We start from the raw sequence: 25,129 nt of genomic DNA, 5'->3' as shown, positions 1-25,129 counted from the left end.
CAAAACTTTCATCATACTCAATACCATACTTCTGCTTATAGCCTTTTACCACGACTCGTGCCTTATATTTTTCCACTTCACCACTTGAATTCAGCTTCGATTCGTTTAATATACCCATTTGACTCCAAAAGGTTTCTTATCTTTTGGAGAATCAGTAAGCTCCCAACTTTTGTTTCTTTCACTTGCATCTATTTCTTGATTAATTGCTGTCCTCCATTTCTGATATAGAAAAGCTTTTTCAAAAGTTACAGGATCTGCATCAGCTAACAAAGCAAAACCACCTACTTCTTCATTTGAAGCCCCTTCATAAATCTCCCAAATACTTCTCATCTTTTTTGGTGGAATCCCTTTACCACTTGTGGAAGACAAATCTGCAGATGGAGAATGTGGACCTTCATTTTCAGCATTTTGAACTTTTTCCTTGCCTAAAATATTCACTGGCACATTATTCTTATCTTTGTTAACTGTATCCCACTTCCAAGACTCTTCTCATCGAACTTAACATTCCTGTATATGATACAAGCTGGTATCCGGATTCAGGTGCCACAAATCATGTCACGCCGAATGCCTCCAATCTCATGACCAAGATCGACTACATGGGCCAGGATAGAATCCATGTGGAAAATGCCACAGTATTGCAAATTCAACATATTAGACATTCCTTTATTTCTTCTCAGCTTACTTAGAAGCCTCTTTTTTTTTAAATCATCTTTTACATGTTCCTGCCATAACTAAGAATCTGATTAGTGTTTCCAAGTTTGCTAAAGACAATTAAGTTTATTTTGAGTTTTACCCTGATTCTTGTTTTGTTAACAAGGCCATTTGCCTAGTTTGAAATTCTTAGGAATATTTGTTGTGATCTTTCCTATTTTTTAGGGTCTTATTCTTTCATCCAACATACAAGAATTGCTTATGTGAGTTAACAAAATTATTCCACCATCAAAACATTTTTAAAAGTTTATTTACATTGGTGTTACTCATATTTGAAATATTGGAGGATATTAAATAAGTCCCCTCAAATTTGTCATAACCATTCCTTAATGAGAGTAGCATATCACATCCAATCTCAAGATGTTGGTTAATGTGAGAAAGAATAAATCCAATTTGTGTCAAGATAAAAGTAACATTTCACATCAAATATCAAGTTAGTTAATATGAAAAAGAATAAATCTAGTTTGTCTCAGCATTAATATGAAAAAGATGCTATCACATTGAATATCAAGCAAGTTAATATGAGAAAGAATAAATCTGATTTGTCTAGCATTAATATAAGAAAGATGTCTGTAACATATCACATCAAATATCAAGCTGGTTAATATGAGAAAGAATAAATCCAGCTTGTGTCCAAAAAAGTTAAACAGTTCATGGATTATCCAAAATAGTTCCTTTATTAATAAATTATTGTAAAACAAATGAAAAATAAATAAAAAGATAAGATAAGAACTATATATAAATTATTGATAAGTTTTGATGGGTGACATTTATTGTTGGAAACTAAAAAATGTAAAATGCACTGTTTGGCATATGATTATGAAATAAAATAATTCTTCTCTTAGTTGAATTTATTTTTATAGGATTTTAAGTGACATGACTTAAATTTCATTTTACCAATTTATTGGGACTTTAATAAAATTAAAGAAATCCACAAATAAAATCTTTTACAAAATTTATTTAATATTCATACTCATTTTGTTTTATTTTATCTTGTTTTTCTCATATGGCTATTTTCTTAATTTATTTTTTATTAATTTAATTTCGAGTTTTTTATTTTGAAATTTTTAATTTTTTTTATTTTTGAACTTTAATTAAATAAAAGTTCATCTTCAACTAAATTATAGAAAATAAAATGGAAGAACAATAAATTGAGAAAAGAGAAAATATAATGTTCAAAAGGAAACTAAATGAATATTTTATTAAAGATCTTCCTTGTTATAAGAGGTCACAAAGAATTTATATCAATATGGATGATCATCCACAAGTTTCCATAATCTAATAAATTTTCATATTTTATAACACTCTATTTTATATGATCATAAGAATATGATTGTTAAAACCTTACTAAAAAAACCTTAATTAAGAAAAAAGAGTACAATATCCTTTAAATACTTTGACCATTTAAACTGTCTTATTAAAAATCTTGTTAATAAAACCGAGTGGAACAAAACTTGAACGAAGGAAAAAAAAAGAAAAGGCAATATATACTTATTAGTATTTTCCCCCTCATATGGATATAATCATGTCTTATTCAACATTTTAATTAGTATATATCTCAATCTTTACATTTCGATGTTATCTTAACTTTTTTAAATGTAGTTGAAGGCAACACCTTTATGAATAGATTTGCTAGATTTTCACATAACTGAATTTGTTGAACATTAATTTCACCTTTCTTTTAGAACTCCTAAGTATAGAAGAATTTGAGGGAGATATACTTAGTCCTATCACATTTTATAAATCTTTCTTTAGTTTGTGCAATACAAATAGGATTATCTTCATGTAACATAGTAGCATAATCTTTAATGGAAGGTAGTCCACATGATTTTCAAATACATTGGATCATTGACTATAGTTATATACATTTATGATTTGTTTCATGAATTGAGGATATTTTTTAATGATCTAAATAGTAACCATCATTGTTGCTTGATTGATCATATTGTAGTACATGTTTGACCATATTTCATTGTCTTTCAATTGGTGCAAAATAATGTCTTGCAAGCACGTTAACAAAATATAATATTTGGTTATGTACAGTATGCCATATACATCAATGTACTAATGACATTGAAATAAAGGTATCATATAAAAGCATAATTCTAACTACCTCCTAAACACTAGTCTAAACAAAGTAATCTAGAGGTGCAAAACAAGAAGTTAAGATATAGACACCACCTAAAAATGAAAATCCAAAAATTCAACCATGAATTAAAAAACCAAATTTTATTGACTATAAATCCAACCATGGATTAAAATATTGGAGAATTTATTCTTATTTTCTCGATAATTATCCCCAATTTTTTGGACCTTATAATTAAACAAATGTATATAAATATAAACCAATAAATAAGTCAAAAATATTTTTTAAGCAAAAAAATAATTGCACAAATCATCTTTTTTTTTTCAAATATATTTATATAATTTTTTTCTAATAAAACAACTTTAATATGTATATAATATATTTTTATTGTTTCTTAAAAAAAATTATAACATTTTTATAAATTTTGATTAATTTTAATTTTATCAATATATTATTTTTAAATTTTTCTTGATATTTTTTATATTTTCACAAATATTTTCATAAAATACAATATATAAAATATAGTATTTTCATTATTTCCAATATTTTAATCCTTGAATCCAACATCATATGGTGGGTACAAGTATAGACACTACTTAAAAAATGTCAATTCAAAAATAGTATATAATAGCTGGAGAACGACTTGATTCAAAATAGGAGATTATTATATAATAATATATAATGACTTGTTATCAATAGATTCACTTTAATTATATTGGACGATGTCAATAGATTACTTTTAACTGAATATAAAAAACCAAATATTTTAACATTTTCTATTCAACCAAAAAACAAACGTCACCTTACTTTTGGCTACAACATAAAAATGGAGGAATTGGCATGACCGTGTAGACTAGATGGAAGGGACGACCTATTGGTCTGCATAGAAATATAACCTACTTCTTATAGAGGAGAACCAACATGTGTCACCTTAGATGCATCAGTCATTGCTCCAACAGTTCATCAGCCATAACATAGTTAGGCAAGGTCTTAAAGCTAAAACTTAAAAGAATCACCTAAAGCCTCGCCCCTAGAAGTTACTTTTAAAATTACTATTAAAATTTGGAAACTTTGAGGTATACCCAAATTTTTAAATAATTTTTAAAATTAATTATATTTTTAAAATAAATTTTAAAAATAAAAATAAAAACAAAAAACAAAAAACAAAAAATATATCGAAACTACACCCTAGCTTGTTCATTTTCACAAATAAAATTTTCTAAAAAAATTAAAGAAAAATAAAAAGCAAAAGAGGGAAAGTATATATGGTTATGAGCCAGTGATGCGCTTTGGGACCACAAAAGCTTGTGTAGTCTATAGTCCAACAGAGGGAACTGGTTTGAGCTTTGAGATATGGCAAAAGTGGCAGCCACAGCAAGTCATCTTCTTCCCAAACTCTGCTTTTCGTCACCCCATCATCTGCAACTAAATCCAAGGATAAAATTCCCAACGACGTCGTTTAGAGGATCTTCCCGTGTCCAAGCTTCCAACCCCAAACGAGAAGAACAAGATTCCAGCATGAACAACAATACCTCACCATCGTTCATCTCAGAGGTCAGATTTCACTTTCTATGCTCCCAAAAATGGACGAGTCTTCAGTGTTTGGTGTACATTTCTTGAACTTACCCATCTAGGTATTGCGGATCTGTCATGTTTTATGGATGAAATTTTCAATTTTGAGCGAATATTTGTTGAATTTTCAGGGGGATTTGAAGTATTTGCTGAAATTAGGTGGTGGGTCTGTCGTGGGTGCAGCTGTGATAAAGTACGGAAGCATAATCTTGCCGGAGATAACAAGACCCAACATCATACAGGCTCTGATTATGGTGTCGGCTCCGGTTGTTGTAGCTGTTTGGCTTTTGCTGAAGCAAAGTCGACAAGACTGAGGTAGAAATGTGTCTAGTGTACGGTATTCAATTCCAAATCCCACTGTGGAGAGGAAAGTAATGTGGTCCTTCCTGCTCAATTGGGTTGCTCAAAATTAATATTCATGCAGCCAATCGTCTGCAAAGGGTTGAATTGAGCCTCCATTGAAAACTTCAAAAATACTTCTGAACAGGAGAAGTTGAAGGCGTACCCCAAAATTCTCAGTGCGTTGTCACTTAAGTGATGTTTCTTATCAAAATGAAATGTAGAAATTTACAAAGATAGTACCAATTAAATCTCAGTTTTTGCTACTGAGCATTGTCATTCATGGAGACAATTTCAAAGACAGAAGAAATATTCATTTTCAAGTGGTATTGTAGCTCCAACTTTACCTTCTTATTCCTCCAAACAAGGCCACTTACCATGAAAACAATAGGAAAAATGAACATTCTTGACTATGTTCTGAGAGGAATGTTTCAAGTTGCTTATCCATTCATTCAATGTAAGCAGTTGAAGCTTAAAAGCCATCAGTTGTTATTCTTCCTTGAATATGAATATTTTTAGACCATGGTCATAATAGTTTTGGTAGCCCCCTGTTTTGCATAGATGACCTGAAATCTCCCTGTTTTCTAGCCATCAAGTCTACCTGACATTTAAACAAAAATTTTCCCCTCTGGAGAATTGAATAAAGATTTACACAAGAAACCAAGTTGAATGAAATTCATCCAGGACCCTTTTTTTTTCCCCCGCATTCTTAAGGAAAGAAATATATCGGATGGATATAATTTGCTAAAATTTTCACCATCTTTGAAAGGGAAAACTATTGTTTAGAACAAAACAAGCTAAAGTTTTCAACTGTCAATTTATTCAATTCATTGCATAAGCTAGCTGTTGTTGCCATCAAAAATGCCAAATAAGGGAATGGGGGGATTGCAGAGTGAATCTGTAGTAATATGCCAAGTTCCAAAATTTACACCAGAAAAATCAAAGAATATCCACAATGGGGCCAATTCATTTTTTTCAGCAAAATGCATACCGCTCGGTTAAAGCACCTGGAATAATGACTGCCTGATTCTGTTGGGGCCAGACTTTTAGGGGGAAAAACATGAGGCCCGTATGAGTAAACCAATGCAGGTTTTAATATGTTGATTTTACCATGAGTAGATACATCATCAGACTAGAAGTTGTCCTTCAGCCAGTTAAGAGCTCCACTTGCAACAGACCTGCAAGTTTCATGAATTTTTCGGTCAATCTAAAACGAGTATATTGTTGAAAGAAAAGTAGATGCAAATCTAATAGATGGGGTAAAGGTTCCCCAAGGAACATCAGAAAAAAGAAAAGAAAAAAAAACACAAAAAAATAAATCAGTGAAAGAAAGATTACTAAAAAGGCGCCATGAAGACCAGAGGACAACATAACACAAAAAAGTAATCTGTGTTTAGACTGCACAATTGGGGACCAGCATCCAGTAATGGATAATCAACCAGTTACTTATGGAGGGATGTTGAATCTCAGACTCACAGAAGTTTAGGCAGCAATAAGATAATAAGGTTTGAAGAGAAAGCCATCTTCAATTTTGCTATCTTGGCAATGATCAAAATTGAGCGCTATATTCGTTTTTTCAACGTATAGAAATGGGGAAAGGTACTCTAGAGAAAGAACCATACTAGACATGTTACAATCATTGGAAATTGTATTATGCCAATGGATTGCCATCAAATACAAGAAATCATGTCCAAATCCTCCAAGGACATGTTTTTTAAGACATTGGCATGTGGCAAGGTGACTCTTAACTGCAATTACTCCCAATTGTTGAATAATATAAAAACTACTTGCCTTGTAATGTTAGTCATGCCCAGTCAAGGAAAATTGAGAGGTTGATTTCCAAAAAGCTCTTTCACCTTAGTGATATACTCACAAAGATGATCCGGTCTGGGGGCTCTAGAGCACCGCTATGGGCTGGATTTAGCAGCTAGATTTACTAGCTCAAGATCCTCCATGAGCAAACACAGCCTACAGGTTTTCTCTAATAATGTTGCAGCAGAAAAATGAATGGCTAGTTGACTCCTAAAGAGAAGACAAACCAACAATCCCAACCCAAAACCATGTCAAAATGAGATTACTACTCAAAAAATTCTAGAATTTCTTTCCATCCTGATAACCCAAATTGCCACATGCTCACTGCAACACCACAAAACCTACTCTATCTCCTTTATAACCATCAAAGTGAATCCTCCTATAAGGAACCAAGCTGATTCAAGTAGTAAAAAAAAAAAAAAAAATGTGCCAGAAAGAGTGACTAAATGTAGGAGAGATTACATCACATCTACTCTTCCTTCAGAGTTCAGGTTATAAAAGCTTTGTTAGGCTGCCTCAAACCAGCCATTTAAGTTTGCTTTGCCATGTGCTACCAACCAGGCCAACACCCACACTTTTGGAGGCAACAAATCTTTGCCAATCATCACAGCTGGAACAGTGTTCACATTCCTTGAACAGTGAAGCAGGGTCTATTAAGAAATGATGCAGGTGATTCAAGAGACCAAACACAGATTCAAGAGTTGAAGAAGAGATTTGAACACCCTCAAAAACACGGAATAAATATGACAACCCAGAGTTCTCACTGTTTTGAATGTTTGGAAATAGAAGAAAATCACTGTTAACCTACACACTTTGCTAAAAGCCCAAGCTGTTAAGATATAGGCCCACAATGTCTATCATAGATAGGGACAGTAGTAGTAGGAGAGACTGAATCGTGAGACCTTTATCTCCTGTTTTGAATGTTTGGAAATAGAAGAAAATCACTGTTAACCTACAAACTTTGCTAAAAGCCCAAGCTGTTAAGATATAAGCCCACAATGTCTATCATAGATAGGGACAGTAGTGGTAGGAGAGACTGAATCGTGAGACCTTTGTCTCCTAATATCATGTTAACCTACCAACTTTCCTAAATGCTTAAACTGCTATGATATGGACCCACAATGTATATCAAGCTAACAATCTCAATCAAAAGACAAAACTGAATTCACCATATGCATACACAGTTACACACACTACCCTCAAGAGAAGAGAACCAACAGAATTAAACCCAAGAATCACATAAAGGATGGTTCCTCCAAGCAAACAACATCCTAAAAACCACCATAAGCATAATGACAACTATGAAGCCTCCATGAAACAACACAGTAATGAAGCAGAAGCATTCAACAACAAATTTTTCGGGAAACAAGGCATGTTACCATTGTACCAAGCCTAGCATCCCAACCATCTATACTCTTACCATGTCTTAGATACCGGAAATTTTGTTCAACTGTTTTTAAGTTAAATGTCCACAACATCCAATTTTGATAAGTTATAAATTTCCCAAGAAGGAGCCATCTTGTGGTGGATATTGCACCCACTAGCATGTGCCCCATCCCAAATTATAGAGTTCCAGTCTTCCAGAACCCATGCTTCAGGCCTGAAGCTTATGGATGGGAATCTCTTTTATGATAAATTGTGCTTGATATTTGGGCTCTGGAATGCCTTTTTACACAGGAATTATTAACTGGGAATACAAAATAATTTAATGATGCTAGAAAAAATGTAACCCCTGCATCCCACCAGCATATGGTAACGGTTAAAAAGAAAAGTGCCAAATTCAATGTATAGTCAAAGTATCATGATAATACTTTGCAGGTGAAAAATTGAGCAAAATAATTACCCAGCAAAATCTTTTAACTTCTTCCATACGTCATTATCATCTCCTGCATCTTCAGTTTTCTCTGTAACAGCATCTTTCTTACTTTCCCTACTTTTTGCTGTAAAATTAAAGCACCACGTTAAAGTTCCAAAACCCATAAGATTATATAAAAACATATTTATCAATCTAGCTGGAAAGTGGTATGAGCAATGGCATGCATTTCTCATTCCACAGCAATTCAAACATAATTTGGATTGGCAAAGGAAAATCAGTCTGCAACTATTGAATAGAAACAATGAGATGAAAACTCATGTGGATACATGTTCAAAAATAAGGTACTTCAATAATTTGAACTTAATGAAAAGTCATTAAACATGGTAAATATCTTACTGGCTGGCTGAGCTTTAGGGCGAGTTCGTGACCGGCTGCTGGTATTATTACTTAGGAAAGCAAGCTCTTCAAGCAGTTCACGTTCTTTGGCACTATAACAAACAACCACAGCATTAAATTTAAGAAAATTTGCATTATTTCTACATTTGCAATAGGATCATGGAAAAGCATGGGTTTTATTGATCTCAGCCAATTGCTAAGGTAACATGCCAGAGCATTCACTACCAAGTAGGTTTTAGAAAAAAGAAACATGGACAAATATATAACTACAAGAAGAAATCAACTTGGTAAAAAATAGTCTCAACATTCATCAATATAAACAATATGAAAATAAAATTAATACAAGTAAAATTATGAAAATGTCAAGAATGCCCAAAATATGCAAGTTCCAAAATACATGCTGAACAACCATTTAAAAGGTGAGTGTGCAAGGCTTGATCAGAACATTCCATTGGGCACGACTATTAAACTTTAACTGGCAACAAATAAATGTAAGGCCTATCAAAAGGAAAAAAGCTACATTTGAGTTTTGAGTTAATTAGAAGTATTGTTTTCTCACAAAAAGCTATGAAAAAATGTGTGCTAACCAAACAAAAAACATAGGATTGCATAAGATTTCAGGTTAACTTTAAATTGGAGTATTTTACTTATGACGCAATTAGGACCATACACATTAAAGAGCTGTGTCGACATTCTCCAGCTCTGTTCAAGCTCCCTAAATTAAAATCCAGTATGGACTGGAGCTCAGCTCAGATTGCTAAAGCTTTGGTGTGCATGGCAGTGACCCAGTTCGGGCTAGGCTCAATAAATTGACACAAGCTCAGTATATGATAAGCCAATTTTAACCCAGCTCAATCAGACCCCATAGGTACTTAAGCCAGCATTGAGGACCAAGAACTTCTCAGAATCAGCAAATTAAGTTCAGGCTCTGCTTGTGTTAAGCAAGGGTCGCCTGGTTCACACACACAGGCTCCACAGGCCTATTTCTATAAAGTTCACATGACAGAGCATCTGTCACCTCATCTCACACGTCCATAAGGATGCATAAAAATGCTACCAGATACGTATTCATTCAAAAAATGGGATCAGAAATTCTGATAGAGCGTTGTGTAACCTATACAGATTCTTAAGAAGCAGCATTTAGGGCCTCAGCTTGCCAAGTGAACAGCCAAAAACTTAAGGACCAGGCATAACAGCAGGACTTGGAATATTCCCAGGATCATTCATTGGTGTTATGCATTTAGGCCCTTTTTTTTTTTTTTTTTTTGATAGGTAAATAGGAGAATAAATTAAAAGCGCTTGCAAAAAGGTGTAAAAAAGTGCACACTGAGTATACAAATAAGGCCAAAAGGCAAGCAAAGAAAAGAAAAAGAAAACCAAACACCACTAACAGCAAACAACCCCCAAAGAGTTAGAAAGACCCTTTTAAGAGGACCCACAATAAGCAGCCACAGGAAAACCCCCCAAGGCACTGAAACCCCCCTTGAGCACGCCTACAAAGTGCTTCCCTTAATCCCCAACTCTCCTCCCCTTTCCCTTGGCAGTGAGCTGCGAATCCTTATAATTCACCATGTACGCTAATTTTCAGATCTCCCTTCCGATACGAGACGAAGAAGGGGGTTTCCTCTTGCCCCCTGAAACCCTAACTTCACGGCCTTTTCTTGTTCCATTCTTCTGAGGAGGGAATTGATCTCCTTTTCGAAACCCACCCACAGACATCCCCACGAACTCACTGAACTTGATAAACTCACTTGGCAAACAAACAAGATCATCCCTCTCCTTAACCCTTGTGGAATCCAAGACCAAAGGGGAATCCATAGCATTTAGGCTATGGATCATGGATAAACTCCCAGCTTACCCACTGAAGGGATAACATGCATAAAACTTCTTTTTTTTCTTAATAATAATCTTTAGATGGGCAACCTTTTTTTGATGCCTATTGGAATTCAAGTATGGAACCTCCCACATCCCACCACAACTCCTAGACACTTGAGCCTAGCCTCAAGGGCCATTTCTTTCTTTTTCTTTTTCCAATAGCATTGCCTTTATTGGAAATTGATACGCATTGTTGGTCTAAATCCCAATAGCTTAAACTTTTATAAAAATTGGCTATCTAATATGGTACCAAAGTCTTGTTAAATGAGAGGTTATGAAATTCAAACCTCAATGTATGTTTATTTCCCCAATTTATTGAGTCCAAGTATTAACCTACAGGAGGTTGCCCATAGATTCAAGTATGAGGCCACGCATGAAGGATTTATTGAGTCCACATGCAAAACCAAAGGATGTTGCCAATGGTTTTAGATATGAGGCCACAAGTGGGGGAGGGTGTCAAATAGCATGATATACACTATGTATCCAATTCCTAACAACTAAAACTTTTAGGAAAATCAATTACTCAGCAAAGTATAAAAGCTCTATTAACTAGAGGTCCCAAGTTCAAGTCCTCTTCCCACATTATATTATATGCCTAATCAGGGGTAATCATGGGTAATCATAGAAATGTAATTTGATGATGATGTTAGAAAATATGATGAACATTGTAAGTTACTAAGTTCAAATCCTAATAGTTTGAATAGCTTAAACTTTTAGGAAAATTAGTTATCTAACATGATATTGGAGCTCATGTTGGAGATGTTGGAGCATGATACACATTATGAGCTCAAACCTAACAACTTAAATTTTAAGGATTATCTAAATATCAGAGTTTTGATTAACTAGAGGGTTTGGAGTTCAAATCTTTATCTCATTATATTATTTGTCTAACTATGTGTAATCACGAAAATATAATTTGTTTTCCACCATTGTGGTTTGTGCCTCCCATGGCAAGTATGGGGTCACACATGAGGGGGGATGTTGGAGCATTATATATATTGCAGGCTCAAATCCTAATCAATTTAAGCTTTTAGGAAAATTGGATATCCAACATGATATCAAAGTCTCATTTAGCAAATGCATAAATTCAAACTTCATTGCATGTTTACTTCCCCAATTTAGTGAGTCCGTGTGTGAGCTTAGTTAACTAGAAGTCTTGCGTTTCAAGTCCTCAATCACAAAAGTGTGATCTGTCTACCATCCTTGTGGTTTGTGCCTCCCACATTGAGAATAAGGCCATATGTGGGGGTGGGGGGTTGGAGTCCTCTCTTGGCAATGTGAAGCCCCAAGTGTGGGGGTGTTGGAAATGGTGATTTGTGCCTCTCATAACAAGTATAGGGCCTGCACGTGGGAGGGGGTGCAGCAATAGGGGAGGTGTTGGAGCATGATCTATATTGTAGGCCCAAATCCTAATATTTTGAACTTTTAGGAAAATTGGTTATCTAACAACCTAAAAGCACATTAAATCAAAAAGGGTTCAAAATAAGGGGAGTTTGAAAGTCCCCTACTGTATACATAATTTGGGAACACAGATCAACATTGAGAATTAGAATGAGGAATTTACTTCTTTACCCTTTTTTGTAAGTGAGGTGTGTGTGTGCGCGCGCGCACACTTAGAAAGCATCACCCAAAAAGAAAATAACGCAACTAAGCACATGATACACATTTAAAAGACCAAGTAACCAAATCATTTAAGTCAAAGCTTGCTAAGCTATTTACCTATTAGCCATTTCTGATAAGAAATTACAAGTATCCAGACAAATATTTACATACAATATATTTACAAGTATCCATTCCAACCTATTAAGAAAATGGTCTAAATTTTCATACAATATACGAATCTAAATCACAAAAGCAAATTCATAGAACATTGTAAAACAAACGCATAAAACTAAAGAAATTTGAGTTTGTAAGAATGGATAAGAGAAGGAGAAAATAAGTAGGAAAAGCCAAACCATAGGTCAAATGTATAGAGAACAACATCCAATCATCAGTTATAATATAATTAAGTAGCAAATCAAATAAACATTCAATTAAAAGAATAACTTGATAAAGTAACTATAATGATTGCGCACCTGATGCGATTTGGAATAGTTACTTTAACAGTGAATAAGTGGTCACCACGTATTGTTGGTCTGTTCAGTTTTGGTGCACCTTTCTTTGCCAAGACAAGTACATCCCCAGGTTGAGTACCCGATGGAATCTGTAGCTCAGTAACCCCTTCAACAGTCTTCACCTGTTTAAGTGCCAAGGAATCAATTAATTTACAGTCTATAAAAAGCATCCAACAAGAACTTGCAGCAAATTGCACTCAATAACTTATATCTTAGCTCTAAATGTTGGTAAAGTGGATGTGCATAGAAATTACAAATCAAACTTATTGTCTTCAGAATCCCAAAAGGCAGTCAAGCCACTTTACAACAAAACCTATATGCTATGTTTGGTTCCCAAAAAATACTAGGGAAAGAAAAAAGATGTTAAAGAAAATCATTTTCTCATGTTTGGTTTTTTTTTTTTTTTTAATATAAGCGATTTTCTTATGTTTGGTTTTACTACGAGAAATATGAAAGAAAGTTGGATATAATTAAAATTAATGAAAAGTTTATATTTTTAAAATTATTTAATCTTTATATAGAAAAGTTAATTAAGTGAAAAAAGTTTGAATGGTATATAAAAATAATTTATTTACTTTAAATTTATTTTTTATTCTCCTTCAATTTTTCTTTCCTTCTACTTTCCTCTATTTTATTTCCCTAACATTTTCCTTCAAACTTTCCGGGAACCAAACATAGTCATAATGTTTGCATGTCCAGACCATGCCCACCAACCCACCAGATATAAATGGATCTAGATGGTGTTAGTTTGGACTGATTCAAATCAGGTCAAACCAACCTAATAATGATCAGCCTGGGTTCAGGTTGCCCGGGCCCTATTAAGTTGTAGTACCCCCTCTTCAGTGGCTTCTACTGCAAGTGTTATTTTTTTCAATGCAAAGCTGATTTTCTTTTACAGAGCAGATGAAATATAATAAGTTTTAAGTTTTAAATACATAAAATCTGAACAAATAGAGGCTAGAGAGGAACCGCAACCCCATCTAATGCTGTTATTTTGTGCAATCCAAAAAACTGAACTTTGGAGAACAAATCCAGCCAAAAAACAAAAAGGAACCATAGCTGTAATCGATTTAGCAGCAGGACCCCTCTTCAATGACTAGCTTTGTGGGTTACTTTTTTCCAGAATAACATAAGATAATTTAAAATCTAACAGGGATTAAAGTCTTAAATATATACAATCTGAATAAATGAAATGTATAGAGAAATCGCAGCCCCAGCTAATGCTGTGGTTTGTGCAATCTGAAGGACTGGTCTTTCAAGAGCAAAAACCCTTAAATTGTAACCCATTTGGCTGCCTGTCTCTCTTTGTTGTGATTTGAAATCAGCATTTTTTTTCTCTTTGTGGTTATGTGAACAATTTGTGTCAACATTTTCCTCTGTTGCCAGTAGGAAATCTTGTGGCTGTTTCTAGGGTTACTTGGAGTTTGCTATGGCTATTTCAAGCATTTGCATCAACATTTTTCTGTTTTGACATGTAATACACTAATACTTCAATTTCAACCAAAAATACCCATGTTGATATGACGGCTACATTTTTAAACCCTATCCTTTGAGTGTAATTCAATTTAACTGGTTGCCGATTTGCACACCTTAGGGTTGGGTCTACAGGGTCTGGGTTCATTATACGTGTATAGGTCTTTTGTCTTTTTGTATAGCCCTCCTTCTTTAGCGGAGGTTTTCTCAATTTTTTTATCAGGTTTGTACATCTTGAGGAGGACTTCTCATGTGTTTTCTATTTTAATACAAAATATGACACAGCTGCCGGTGTGAAATTGACATGCTTGGGTTGCATCAATTTTAGCTCTTTATTTAAATTTTTTTTTTTTTTTTTTTTGATAGGAAACGACAAAGTAATATATTAATAGAAAAACGAAGTACAAGAGAAGGATGAGGAATCCTCCCACCAAAGAAAACTAGTCTACAAGAAACCAAAAATCAGAAATTACACTGTAATAACGAACAACTACTCTAGGCTAAACCAACCCATCGGAACTACACGCCGCTAACCAATCAAGTTGTAACACAATAAGGGGGATTCCCTTGAAAACCTTGGAACAAAAAGCCCAAAGAGAAGCAAGGAAAAAAATAGAATCCCAAAGACTCTCTGGATTCCTTGCTTTATCCTCAAAAATCCTCGCATTTCTCTCCCGCCACACAACCCAAATTAACGCTATGCACGCAGCTTGCCATAGAACTATCCCTCTCCTCGATAAACCAAAGCCACTAAAAGTGATGAATAGCATGTCGGAAATGTTCCTCGGGGGAACCCAATCCATCTTGGCTAACTAAAATAATCTGTGCCATAACCCCAATGTCAACGAACAATGTAGGAAAAGATGATCTGCTGATTCTCCATGCCTCATGCACAACTTACAAATATCCGGACTAAGGGCTTTGTGAGGTCTTCTCAATTGTAGCAAGTCATTAGTATTTACCTTCTTGTGTGCCACCAACTAGACAAAGGACTTAACCTTGAAAGGGACCTGAGAATTCCAAACGAACTTGGTAGGGGAAACTGAAGGATAATCAGGGCAATGAGATAAGGCAAGAAAGAAAGACTTGACTGTAAAAAGCCCTGAAGAAAATAAAGACCAGGATCTCGCATCTGGAACCAAAAATGTCAATTGCAAACACTCAAGTGATCGCATGAGACCTTCTAGATCTTCTATCTCAGGATCGAATAGGTTGCGACGAAAGTTAAAGTTCCAAGAGAAGGGACGAGTAGATCTGAGAATTGAAGAAATGGGAATATTTTTATCCGTGACTACTCTAAATAGTCTTGGATATTGGAAACTCAAAGATTGATCCCCCCACCACAAGTCTTCCCAGAACCAAATTCTATCCCCATTTCCTACCGCAAACCGAGTAAACTAAGAAAACTCCTGAAAGACTTGTGTAATAGCCTTCCAAGGACAACGATGTGACCATCTTACTATTGTGTTGGCATCCCATCCATTAGAGTGTGATCCGTAAATGCTTGAAATAACCTCGTGTCATAGAGCTGAACCCTCCCTAGGGTATCTCCACAACCATTTCCCTAAGAGTGCGACATAAATTTTTTATTCGCTCTAATCTCTTTCTTGATTTCTTTTTAAATTATAATAGACAATAAAAATTACCTATTTATCTCAGAAAAAAAAATTATAATAGATAATAACAATTATCTATTCTCTTTTTAAAAACTATATTAAATTTAAACTAATTTTATTAACTTTAAAGAACAAAATTTTAAAAATATATTTACATAGAAATTATAGTTAAGTTGAACTACATAAATGTTAAAATAATATAACTTAATTCCTATAAAAATAAAAATTTTAAAAAAGAGCCTCAATTTAATTAAAAATATAAGTTTTAAAAGTTTTCAACTAATAAAAGTTCACATAAAATGAACTATATATTTTTGGAAAAGTTCTCATCAATTATGGTAAATAATAAATATGTTCCCATTTAATTTCCTAAAACTTCTCTCAACATCCTTTTTAATGTTTAACATTTAATTAAAATAAAAATAAATGATAAATGATAACATATAAAATTCAAAGATAAATTATAAATTTAATAATTAATACAATAAAAATAAATATCAAAATTAATATATTATAAAATTTGAAATATATAGAAAATTTTCAATAATATTTAAAAAATTAATTAAAATATAAAAAAAATGAAAATTAATGTTGTATCCAACTAACCCAACACCTAGATGCATATCCACACCTGACACCCGAATCCATAGGTTATGACATGAGTGGCAAGGCTTTTTATACTAGCAGGTTAGGGTTGGTTTTGAATTCAACTTAGATATATCATAAAACAAGATGGGTTCATCCAAAGGGATTCCTAGGAGGTTATGATCTTGAGAAAAATATTCAATTAGTGAGATGGTCTATTGTTTGCTCTAAGAAGGAACAAGGTGGTTTGTAGATTTGAAGTCTTTCAATGCTTAACAAAGGTTTCTTTGGGAAGTGGCTTCAAAGGTGTGGGCTGGAGGAAAAAAAAAAGAAAAAAATTGTAGAGGAGAGTCATCCAGGGTTAATTTTGGGAAGGAGTATAGATAGAGGTTGGACCTCAAAGGAGGAAGAGGAGTGACTTGGGGTTGGCCCATGCCAAGCAATTAGGAAAGGGATGGGAAACCTTCCAGTCCAGACTGCAGCACATGATTCTCAATAGGAGAGAAATGTTTTACAAAGTTTCATATTGATGTATGGTGTGGAGAGCACACATTGAAATACGCTTTCCTAGATATGTTTGGGATTGCTTGCCACAAACATGAATAAGTGGGGAGAGGTGATCTAGGCAATGTTTTCAGAACCGGACCGGTGATCGAACTTAAAAAGTTACCGGTTCATGGTTCACTGGTCGGACCAGCGGTCGAACCGCTATCGAACCGGTGACGTCATAAATATATAATTTATATATTATTAAAATTAAAAATAATTATAAAAATTTTAAAATATATATGAATAAATTAAACATCAATAATATTATTTTATATCTTTGATATTATCAAATTAAATCATATTAATATTTTAAATTTTATTAAATGAAATATGTATAATATTTAAATGTGAATATATAAAAAAATGAAAATTTAAACTAATTTCATAATTTTAAAAAATATTATATTATTTTTATTTAATATTATGAAAAAAAATAAAATCTAATATATATTGTTTTGTTTGGCATATTAGATAATAAAATACATGTAGCCGAGTGGTGTCCTAGGTGGACTACAGTACAGGGGTGGTCCAAGGTTCAAACCCTCTTGGTGGAGTTTTGTTATGTTTTTTTTCGTTGATATTTAGCAATCCCGCATCGGAAAATGAGAGGAACAAGGAGTCAAATGACTCCTATAAAAGCCATCCTCAGCAAAGGCTTTACATGGTCTTGTGGGCTCAAAACTGAGCCCACAGTAATTGGAGTGGGTATGTGGTGATAGGCCCAACATGTGCTTTAGTAAAAACCATTTAAATTCTATGGAGTCCTACCTTCCATGCTTACAATGAGAGGGTAATATTTTCATTTTGTAATTTAAAAAAAAAAAAAAAATTAAAATCATTTGAACCGGCCGGTTCCCTTGGAATCGCCCGGTTCGTGCGGTTTACTGGTTGAACCGCCGGTTCGAGCGGTTCAATCCCGGTTCGATCTCAATCTGGTCCAAATGACCGGATCGGACTGGAACGGTGACCGGTCGACGGTTGGACCAGTCGGACCGGCCGGTCCAGTCCGGTTTTTAAAACATTGGATCTAGGTCATTGGTCCCCTTGCTTTTGGAGATGCTTCCATATTAGGGAACTAGGAACGGTGTATGCTTTCTTCCATGTTTCCAATAAGAAGTTGCATGAGAAGGGTGCACCAATAAATTACTTTGGAAGTTAACAAAGAATGTTGCTTCTTCATCAAATCATTCTACGGTTCTCTGAACCCAAGGTGGTGTGGGTCTTTCTCAGCCAAGGAAGTTTGGTTTCCTTCGGCACCTTCTAAAGTCAGTTTCTCAGTTTAGGAGGGTCTATGGAAGAAAATTTTTACAATTTTGTAGGAAACCTCAACTCATTAATTTTGAGTTGTTTAAGCCTCTAATTTTTTCTGCCTTTCATTCTCTCCCTCTCCTAATGTATCTAGAGGTTTCTTACCCTTGAGGCCTAGCTCAAGTGGAAAGGGTTGGATGGGATTGTGAGAGGTACCAGGTTCAAGTCCCAATGGGGACATACATATACCTATAAAAAATGTATCTACAGGTTTCTTTCTTGAAAATATTCTTGTATTTTAGATTCCTAGTGAGACTATACCTTTTTTTCAAGTGTTAAAGTGTCATGCAGCTTCCAATCATTCCACATATCCTTCTCTCTAAAGCTCTTTAATTGTCACGGAGATCCTTTTCTCTGGCTTTCAACTCCCAATTGTTTCAGATTTCCTCATCTTTTGAAGTTATCTCCTGATTGGTAGGAAAGAGATTGCTCAGTGTTACAGCTTCTAAGATCCACAAGCATAATAAACATCATAACTCGCTTAAATCCTTCATCATTCTCCATATTTACAATTGACTCTGATAATAGCTCTAGAAAACTTCATAGAATATCAATTTACTGCTCTTTGAAGACAACTAATTTTTTAACTGTATTTTCTTCAAACACATACCAAAAACAGGTACCAAACAATTTTTTTCATGTTTTATCTACCTTTGTTTTTTAAGAGGAGAAAACTTTCTCAGTAAACAAAACCAAACATGCCCTTATATTTTCTGCAATTTTATGTTTTTTTATCAGAAACGAACAATTGTATTAAAAAAGAAAAACATGAGAAGGATGAGAAGTCCTCCCTAAGATGTACAAACCTTATCAAAAAACTAAGAAAACCTCCGCTACACAAGGAGGGCTATACAAAAAGACAAAAGGCCTATACATATAATGAATCCAAACCCTATAGACCCAACCCTAAGGTGTGCAAATCGACAACCAGTTAAGCTGAATTATACTCAAATGATAGGGTTTAAAAATATTTGTACAGTAAGCCCAAAAAGAAACATAAAACTGAAGAGAATCCCACATCAACTCCGAAGTCCTCCAAGTATCCTCAAAAATCCTAGTGTTCCTCTCTTTCCACACAATCCACAACAAAGAGAGACACGCTATCCTCCAGAGAGTCCTGCCACTATTAGAATTCCCAAAATGCTCGAAGGAAATCACCATTATATCGCAAATACTGCCTGGCTAAACCCACTTCATCCCCACCTAAGAAAAGATCCTATGCCACAAACCCAAAGTGATCGAACAGTGCAAAAGGAGATGATCAATCGTCTCACTACTCTCCTTGCAGAGGATGCACTAATCAGGGCTAAGGGCTTTGAAATACCTCCTCAACTATAGCATGTCATTAGTATTTACCTTATGTGTCACTAACCAAGCAAAGGCCCTGACTTTAGAAGGGACTTTTGACTTCCACAAAAAATTAGCAAGGTAGAAAGGAATAGAATCTAAGATATTGGATAAGGCTGAAAAAAACGAGTTTATTGAGAAAGCTCCTGGAGAGGACAGAACCCAAACTTTTGCATCTAGAACAGAAGGAGATAAATGGACACTAGAAAGTAGAAACAATAGTCTTTCAAGATCCACAAACTCTACATCAAATAGATTGCAACGATAGGTGAAATCCCAAGACAAAGAAATGTTATTACCCAGAATAGTTGAAATAAGAAGGTTTTTTATTGTAGTGACTTTGAAAAGTCTTGGAAATTGTAAGTAAAAAGGTTGATCCCCACACCATAGATCTTCCCAAAAACGAATTCTGATCCTATCACCCACCGCAAAGAGTGTGTGGAAAAAACTTGGAGCAAATGTGCAATGGCCTTCCAAGGGCAACGATGTGGCCATCTAACTATATTGTTGACTATATTTTATGCAATTTTCGACACTAAAAGCTTGGAAACCATGCACTATGGCATGTGAACTAAAATGCTTAAGGGGAAAAAAATCAATCCGTATTGTGAAAATGACAGATAGAATTAAAAAATAAATAAATAAATATTTTCCAAAATTGCACCCGAGATGGCGTATAAAAGCATATATATTTAACATTAGCATATTGGTTCCCAAGATAGTTGGACTAAAGTTAAGCAACTTGGTTCCATTAATTACAAGGATTGAAAATCCACACCAATACAAGCCTATAAAATGACTCATTTCTTATAAAATTCTGAAAATAGCCCCTACACTTTATAGAATTAACTAAAACAAAATAAATAATTATCATGTTGAAAGAAACTAAAACATACACTAACTTGGATTATAATGTTCAAAACTTGGTTGGAACTTTAAAGACAATTTTTATGACAAGGAGAGAAACTCACATATACTCAAGCAGAGGAAGAGTCAACAGATTATTTGCTTCTTCACTGTCCCAAAGCAAGAATGTTGTGGCAGTTTCTTTTCTCTATTTTTGTAGTCTGGGTCATGCACTCGTTAGTTAAAGGGAATTTGTTGAGTTGGCATGGTTCATTCATTGGAAAGAAGTGGAAAAAATCTTGGAGGGCTGCCCCCTTGTGTTTGTTTTGGACTCTTTGGAAAGAAAGAAACAGGAGGGATTTAATAATATCAAGCAATCAGACCAAGCAAACAAATCTGATTTTATGTCCTTATTTTTGGGTTGGGTTAGGATTGTATACAGTGGATCAAGACTATTCTTTTGCAATGATTGATTTTGTAGAGTAGTTGAGCTAAGTAAGGAGGGAGTTTTTTTTTTTGCTTTATCTCTCCATCATTAGCCTAGGTGGCTATTGTACACATCATGTGTACTTTTGTCTGCCTCCTTTTAGGCATGTTTAAATATACTCTCTTTTTCCTATCGAGAAACATATATACATATATACATACATACATACATATATATATATATATATATATATATATATATATATATATATATATGCACACTCAAGAATGTAACAAGCTAACAGCACATGTGATTACATATTACCATGGAGAAGATGAAGTTTCAGTTTTTATTGATACACAAAGATTGATGAAGAATCATTTACTTTAGACAATTTATTCTCTCACTTGTACATATATTTAAGATTTTAAACTAGTTTAGAGTATTAAGAACTACTCAAAAAACATCATATTGTGGTCCTTTAGCAAGATAGTAATGTCTTGGGATGAAGGCTAAAGAGTCAAGTTAAGAAGAATGCATATATTATAATTAAAGAGTACTGATGAAAATTTATTAAAAATAATATTTACCTTAACAACAGCCCCCAATATGGCATCTAGATAACTGACAGTAACTGTTGAACAGAGATTTATGCCATCTCTTTGGATCTCTGGTATCTCTTCAACATCAAGGTATACAAAAAGGTCTCCCGGAGGGCCCCTGCTGATAAAATAAGATTAATAGTTCTGAACCATGTATGTTGATACATCTTTTGAAGTAGCATAAAATCTGGAATGACTAAGAATTTCAAACAGAATAGTTGAGAGTTAAGATTAATGGGCTAAACATTAAAAGATCACATGATATATAAATTTCTTTTTCTTTTTCTTTTTCCTTTTTTTTTTGGGATAAATAAGTGAAAGGATTTCATAGATATCGGCAAAGAAATTATACACCACAATACAAAAGACATGTACAATTAGTACCAGAAGACTTTGCCAAAAAGAGAGAGAAACACAAAAAAAAATTCTCCCTCCCTCTGTCAAATCCCACTCATCCTACAAAATCAATTAAAGTGCTGGTCCTACCGAGCAGGGTCCAGGGAGGTAATTTGGACTCAGTTGAATGCCTGAGACTTTCACCATTCTACTAGACGCTGGCCCCTAGAAAAAATCTTATGCACAGTAAAATAATCAATTTAACCAATATATCTGTATTTGTATTTTCAAACAGCTTCCAGACAGCCCATTCAATGGAGTCAAGTAAATATGAAGAGATTCTAGTGCTTCCTGTTTCTTATTCCAAATGTAAATAAAGAGATTTCCTCTTATTGGAATGATAAAAATGTTCTATTGGTGAAAAAAGGAGTTTAGTTCATTTTTTAAAAACAAAATAAACAAGAAGCAAAGGAACCTGGCTGCTCATAGAAAATTCTACATGTATTCTGCTTCGAAAATACTTATTCTTCAAAATATAAATGTGAGTGCAAGAGACTGTTATCTTTGCAGTGGTACACACTAACTGCTACCATGCATAACATAGAAAAATGCTTAATTCTTAATCTTTAAATATGGCCATGAGGAGCAGGATATGCACATGGAAGATAGGTACATGTAGCTCATAGACCACATTCTTTTATTCATACATTGGGTAGTGTACTTTGAGGCGCCTTTCTGGGGTGCCTTTTCTAATACATTGCTTTTTACCCATCAAAAAAAATTATTTTATTTATATGTTGGGTCATAGGCAAGCCAGTGGAAAAAGTATATGTTGTAAAGTCGCTTCATAATTACTTGCATAAGATACCAAGAACCCTAAGTTGAGGCTTAGAGGTAAAGTTAGTATGATTTATTTTCATACCCTCGTAGCCCAGCATCACCTTCTCCAGCAACTCTGAGAATACTGCCCTTGCTGACTCCTGGAGGAACTTTAACTTTGATATCTTTCTTAACACGAATACGCCCTTCACCAGAGCATTTCCGACAGTATTCAGAAATGACTTCACCATCGCCACCACAAGTTGGACAAACAGAAACCTGCATTAATAAAAAGATTATGATATAAGAAAAAAATTATGAGATTAGTCAAAACATTCAAGAGGTGCAAAACTCTGTATGACTAGTTTTTCTTTTCACTCTATCCAGGATTGAGTATACCACTCAAGCATGGGCCAAATGTCATTTCTTAGTATATCAACCCAGATTAGTTTTAGCATTTCCTTGTCCTTGTAGGACCTTAAAGAAGAACCATAAGCCTCCTAGCTAGTGAAGCTATTAATCATCATTGCATATGGTCAAACTAATTCATCTAATGCTCTCCCATCTTCCCCATTTGGTGTTATTTCTATCTTCTCACGATTCACAAATGCATTCATTTTCCTTCAAGATATGCAAAAAATTAACCTTTTTGCTTACAGTGGAATTTTCAGAAATTATAATCGTCAACCTCCCACTTTGCACAGAGTTACAAGTGAAGCAACATCCACGTAGAATTTAGGCTTATCCTCATATTAGAAAACTTTTGACAAGCTGATAGACAAAACATTTGACATTTCAAAATTAAATAGAAGCATGTAGCAATTTTATTTTTTATTTTAAAAAAAAAAAAAAAAAAAGGAAAGATTGCTCTAAATTAGTGGCCTCTTAACCCAATTATTTAGTGCTTTGAAAGCCATTAGGAAAGCTTGCTCTAGTTAAGGGCATGACTCGCATTTTTTTCTTTTTCCATATATTATTTGTCTCTTCTTACAGTTCCAGCCCAAGTGACAGATCACATGGAAAGACCAAGAACTACTTTTTACACAGTATGCAAGACAATTTAAGTGTAACAAATCCACAACCAGCTCCTTGCTATATCATGTAGATCCTTTCCATATTATTTAAGAAACTAGTTCAGTACTTGGTAGCCTATTTTCTATCACAAAACCAAATTTGTTACATTTAAAGAAATATCTCTTTAAACACGACACAAGAAGGCCTATTTTTTTTATAAGTAAATGAAAGAAATATATTAAAAGTGCTATCTAAAGATGCACCAAAATACATATGCTGTGGAAATCCGATATAATTTGAATGGTGATTTGTAGGATATTGAGGGAAAGATTGAGACCCAATTGTGGGTAATTTGTGTGATTTTAATTTTTTCCATATTTGTATTTTTTCCATTTCTTTGTTCTCTGTGTATATGTTAAATAGGGACCCAATTATGTAAACAAATACAATTTTGAATGAATATTAGAAAAATTCTCAATTTCTACACGGTATCAAAGTGGTGTTTGCTCTAAAACCCTAATCAATTCATGGCTGCCCAAAAAGGAGACAACCATGAGTCCAGTCAATCGGAAACCCATGAAAGAGTGTCAGAGATACACTCCTCAATGGGCCCCGTCAGTGCATTCGACAACTCCCCACTCCATCTTACAATTGAAAAATTGAACGGTAAGAATTACAGAGAGTGGGCGCAAGCAATCAAGCTCGTTATTGACGGAAAGGGAAAGTTAGGGCATCTTACCGGCGAGACTCGACGACCACCTCAGACCGATGCAGCAGCATCCTAGAAATGGCGGTCTGAAAACTCCTTCATCACCTCATGCTTGATTAACTCTATGAAGCCAGCTATTGGCAAAACCTATATGTTCCTCCTGATGACAAAGGATGTGTGGGATGTGATACGAGAAACATATTTTGATGCCGAGAATGCTTCCCAAATCTTTGAACTCAAGACGTGGCTCTGGCAGATGAAGCAAGGAGATCGGGAAGTCACGGAATACTACACCGAGATGTTGGGTTTGTGGTAAGATCTCGATCTCAACTGCAAAGAGGAGTGGGAGTGCACGAGTGACAGTGTGCACTTCAAGAAGAAGATGGAGAACGAGAGGGTCTTCGAGTTCCTACCGAGACTGAACTGCAGGCTTGACGACGTCAGGAGCAGGGTTCTCAGTCGTCGGTCGTTGCCCTCCATCCAAGAGGTCTTCTCTAAGGTGCGGTGAGAGGAAAGCAGAATGAGAGTGATGTTGGATCTCTCATTTGGGCTTGAGGCTTCAGCCCTTTTAACCCGTGGACCTCATGCTGGATCTAGTGGGCCTCATGCTGCTGGATCTAGCGGGCCAAGCCCAAGACAGTCCAAGAGGACTTATTGTGAGCATTGTAAGAAATTGGGCCATGCTAAAGACACTTGCTGGACTTTGCATGGCAAGCCCGTTGATTGGAAGCCTAGACAGCCCAATAAAACCCATAATCATCAGGCCTCCACCGAAAC

At 34.7% G+C, this 25,129-nt stretch overlaps 2 protein-coding genes across 2 annotated transcripts in view; one reads left to right on the top strand and one right to left on the bottom strand.

Moving 5' to 3' along the window:
* Positions 1 to 4,096: 4,096 nt before the first annotated feature.
* LOC117922219 lies at positions 4,097 to 5,037 on the top strand. Its single transcript, XM_034840271.1, has 2 exons — positions 4,097 to 4,351; positions 4,501 to 5,037. The coding sequence occupies exons 1-2, from the start codon at positions 4,151 to 4,153 to the stop codon at positions 4,681 to 4,683; spliced, it is 384 nt and encodes a 127-aa protein (XP_034696162.1). The 5' UTR covers positions 4,097 to 4,150; the 3' UTR covers positions 4,684 to 5,037.
* Positions 5,038 to 5,489: 452 nt separating this feature from the next.
* The window catches only part of LOC117922218 (chaperone protein DnaJ), a 33,769-nt gene continuing 14,129 nt past the window's right edge, over positions 5,490 to 25,129 (bottom strand). Inside the window, exons 6-11 of the mRNA XM_034840270.1 lie at positions 22,733 to 22,908; positions 21,463 to 21,592; positions 12,683 to 12,843; positions 8,733 to 8,824; positions 8,364 to 8,460; positions 5,490 to 5,886 (exon numbers count right to left, since the gene is read on the bottom strand). Coding sequence (XP_034696161.1) covers positions 5,841 to 5,886; positions 8,364 to 8,460; positions 8,733 to 8,824; positions 12,683 to 12,843; positions 21,463 to 21,592; positions 22,733 to 22,908 — 702 coding nt within the window. The 3' untranslated portion in view covers positions 5,490 to 5,840. The remainder of the gene's footprint in view (positions 5,887 to 8,363; positions 8,461 to 8,732; positions 8,825 to 12,682; positions 12,844 to 21,462; positions 21,593 to 22,732; positions 22,909 to 25,129) is intronic.

Source organism: Vitis riparia, chromosome 9 (genome assembly GCF_004353265.1).
Source record: "Vitis riparia cultivar Riparia Gloire de Montpellier isolate 1030 chromosome 9, EGFV_Vit.rip_1.0, whole genome shotgun sequence".
Classification (NCBI taxonomy): domain Eukaryota; kingdom Viridiplantae; phylum Streptophyta; class Magnoliopsida; order Vitales; family Vitaceae; genus Vitis; species Vitis riparia.
The sequence above is the reverse complement of the archived record's forward strand: the minus strand, read 5'-3'. Positions and strand labels throughout refer to the sequence as shown.